At 41.0% G+C, this 2,583-nt stretch overlaps 1 protein-coding gene across 2 annotated transcripts in view; it reads left to right on the top strand.

Moving 5' to 3' along the window:
• The first annotated feature begins 874 nt into the window (after positions 1-874).
• rgs9a (regulator of G protein signaling 9a) overlaps positions 875-2,583 on the top strand; it is a 43,808-nt gene continuing 42,099 nt past the window's right edge. The window contains exon 1 of one of the 2 annotated variants that reach the window (XM_087837313.1): positions 875-1,081. In XM_087837313.1, coding sequence (XP_087693439.1) covers positions 1,017-1,081 — 65 coding nt within the window. In that variant the 5' untranslated portion in view covers positions 875-1,016. Of the gene's footprint in view, positions 1,086-2,583 lie in introns of both variants that reach the window. The other variant, XM_087837312.1, reaches the window with a different exon arrangement.

Below are 2,583 nucleotides of genomic sequence, written 5' to 3'. Positions count from 1 at the left end.
CTCCAAACAATGTAAGAAACTCTAATCATTGCTCCAGACCACATGGTCTCAGAAATCAGGCAGCATATCAGCTTCTTAGAGCCTTCTGTTAAATCGAGCCTCAGAAACCTCGGTGTCATGTTTGACAGCTCGATGTGGCTCGATTCTAAGCAGCTGTTTTTTTTTTATCATGTAAGGAATATTTCAAAACTGGGACTAATGGTGTCAAAGTGGAGATGATTATTCATGCTTTTATTTCTTCCCGTCTTTTTATTTGTTTTAACAAATCAGCTTTAAATTGTCTTCAGACTCTGCAGCACGACTTTTAACAGGCACCAACACAAGATCTCATATCACTCCAGTTTTAGCCTCCCTTCACTGGTTGCCTGTAAGTTTTAGGTTTCATTTTAAATTTTAGTTCTAACCTTCATGGCCCTACATGGTCAAGTACATATCTGACCTGCTGAAACCGCGTTCATCTTCCCGAGCTCTGAGGTCATCAGGTCAGAGTCTGCTGGCGGCAAACTCGTGGTGATCGGGCCTTTCAGACAGCAGCACCGTGGCTGTGGATTCTGTTTTTACACCGACTCCATTGATTCTTTTAAAAAACAGCTGAAGACATTTTATATAGACAAGCTTTCAACTAATTTGTTGTTTTTATGTTGTATTTTGCTGTTTTACATTGTATATGTTGCATTGTCATTCTTTGCTTTGTGAAGCACTTTGTGAAAAGCACTATATAAATACATTTTACTTACAGCCATTACAACTGTACCCTGACACACAGCATCGATCTTGACTCTTGTCAGTCAGCCAGGCCTTTCTCTGTAATTGCCTTGGGTGAGAGGAAAAGCTTACAGCTGACTGGAGGATTAATCCATCCTTAGCCTTACAGTCTTACAGTCTCCTCACAGACGCTACCTCTGTTCGCTGCAGGCATGCCTGTCAGCAACTAAACCTGTTCTAACTGGGACATTTCATACCAGGATTTGATTTGATTGCTTTACATCTGATTCGCTCTTTATTCATCTGCAAACATGACTATCAGAACAGCGCGCCCAAACCGGGCACAGCATTTCCAGCCCCGTTTGTATTGCCTCAAAAAGGTGGGTCAGTAGCATTTCTGTTATAGCATTATTATGTATTCCTTTTGTAATATATTTTGATTATCCGTCATTCATTAATAATTAAAGGCTTTTTCATGTTAGGTTCTAGATTTCTATATAAACTGCTTTTGTGAAAAAAGAAAAATACAAAGCACGCGAGCTGCAGTAACCTTGTTTCCCTCCCTGTTCTTAAGATTATATAAAGATTTTTCTGTTGCATGCAGAATCTAATGGATACCCATGCATTTGCATGAGATTTAAACATGATTGGTTTGCCAGCATAAGAGGCTTGCTGAAGCTAATCTTTTAGTCCACCTAAAAGCTAATTAGTGTTATTGTTTGGCAGCATGGTGTCACTGCAGTCTAAAGCATGTGAACAACCTCATCGTTATGCACTTCAGATAAAGATATTAACTTTCATTGGCACAATGAGGCAAAGACACAGGAATAAGATAAACAAAGAAGTATTCCAGTATTAACCTGACTAATTAGATTCTTTTTGAAGTAGGCCTGGTGTTTTACAGTATGAAAGCTATTCTTACCCAGTTTACTACTATTCCAATTGTAAAAAACTCGCATAAAGAGCGGGGCTGAGCTGTCAACTGATCAACACTTGGTGGTGAATTGGATCAGGTGGCGGAGGCGGTGCTGGACAGACCTGCCACACCTAAACGTATAGTGAGGGTGTGCTGGGAATGCCTGGCAGAGACAGTGGTCCATGAGAGCTTTAACACACACCTCCGGCAGAGCTTCAACAGCATTCTGAGGGAAACTGGGGACATTGAGTCCCAGTCCGGTCTTTAAGTCTAACGTCATTAGCCATGTCTGGGCCCAAACTCCGCTGCAGGTTCCAAAGTCAAACGATCATTGCAGCATTACTGAGAGTTGAAAAACTCTTTAAAGTCTTTCATCTTTCATAAAATGATCAGCGTTCTGCTCTACCAGGTGTCACAATTAAGTTTGACATCCAGGCATCCATAAAGACGGAATTTATGACATTTAACGGAGTTAGACGTTAGCAGGAAGTTACAGCTCTGCTGTCACTTCCAACATAAATGAAGACAGAAAACGTCTGCAGGGTTACTGAAGTTGGGCTAGCTGGTATATAATGATGTGCTACGTGATCGCTAGCACGACAAAGCTATGTTAGCATAGTATAAACAGTAAAGCTGGAGGACGAACGCTAATGAACGGAGGACTTTTTTCCACTCGATAAAAGTTAACGTGAAGGTTCCCGATAGTTAGGGACAAATGCAATCGCATGGCAGGACGCTGTAAATGGACCAAACTTCAGTCAGGAGAACAACTGAGATAATCCATCCACAATACGAGGTTAGTCAGTAATATACTGCTGCATGGGCTGGGCTGTAGTTACACAGGAAGGGTTTAAAAACTGAGCTTTAAAATGATTAGTGGTAATAAAAACCGAGAGAAGCCGACAGTGAACACTGACTGTTTTTAGAGTCTTTTTTAAAAACCGGATAGAGATCAACAGACT

This window comes from Neolamprologus brichardi, unplaced genomic scaffold, assembly GCF_056152115.1.
Source record: "Neolamprologus brichardi isolate AB-2024 unplaced genomic scaffold, ASM5615211v1 NODE_ptg000031l+_length_7269946_cov_1, whole genome shotgun sequence".
In the NCBI taxonomy this organism is placed as follows: domain Eukaryota; kingdom Metazoa; phylum Chordata; class Actinopteri; order Cichliformes; family Cichlidae; genus Neolamprologus; species Neolamprologus brichardi.
Note: the sequence above shows the minus strand (reverse complement) of the source record. Positions and strands in the feature narration are given on the sequence as shown.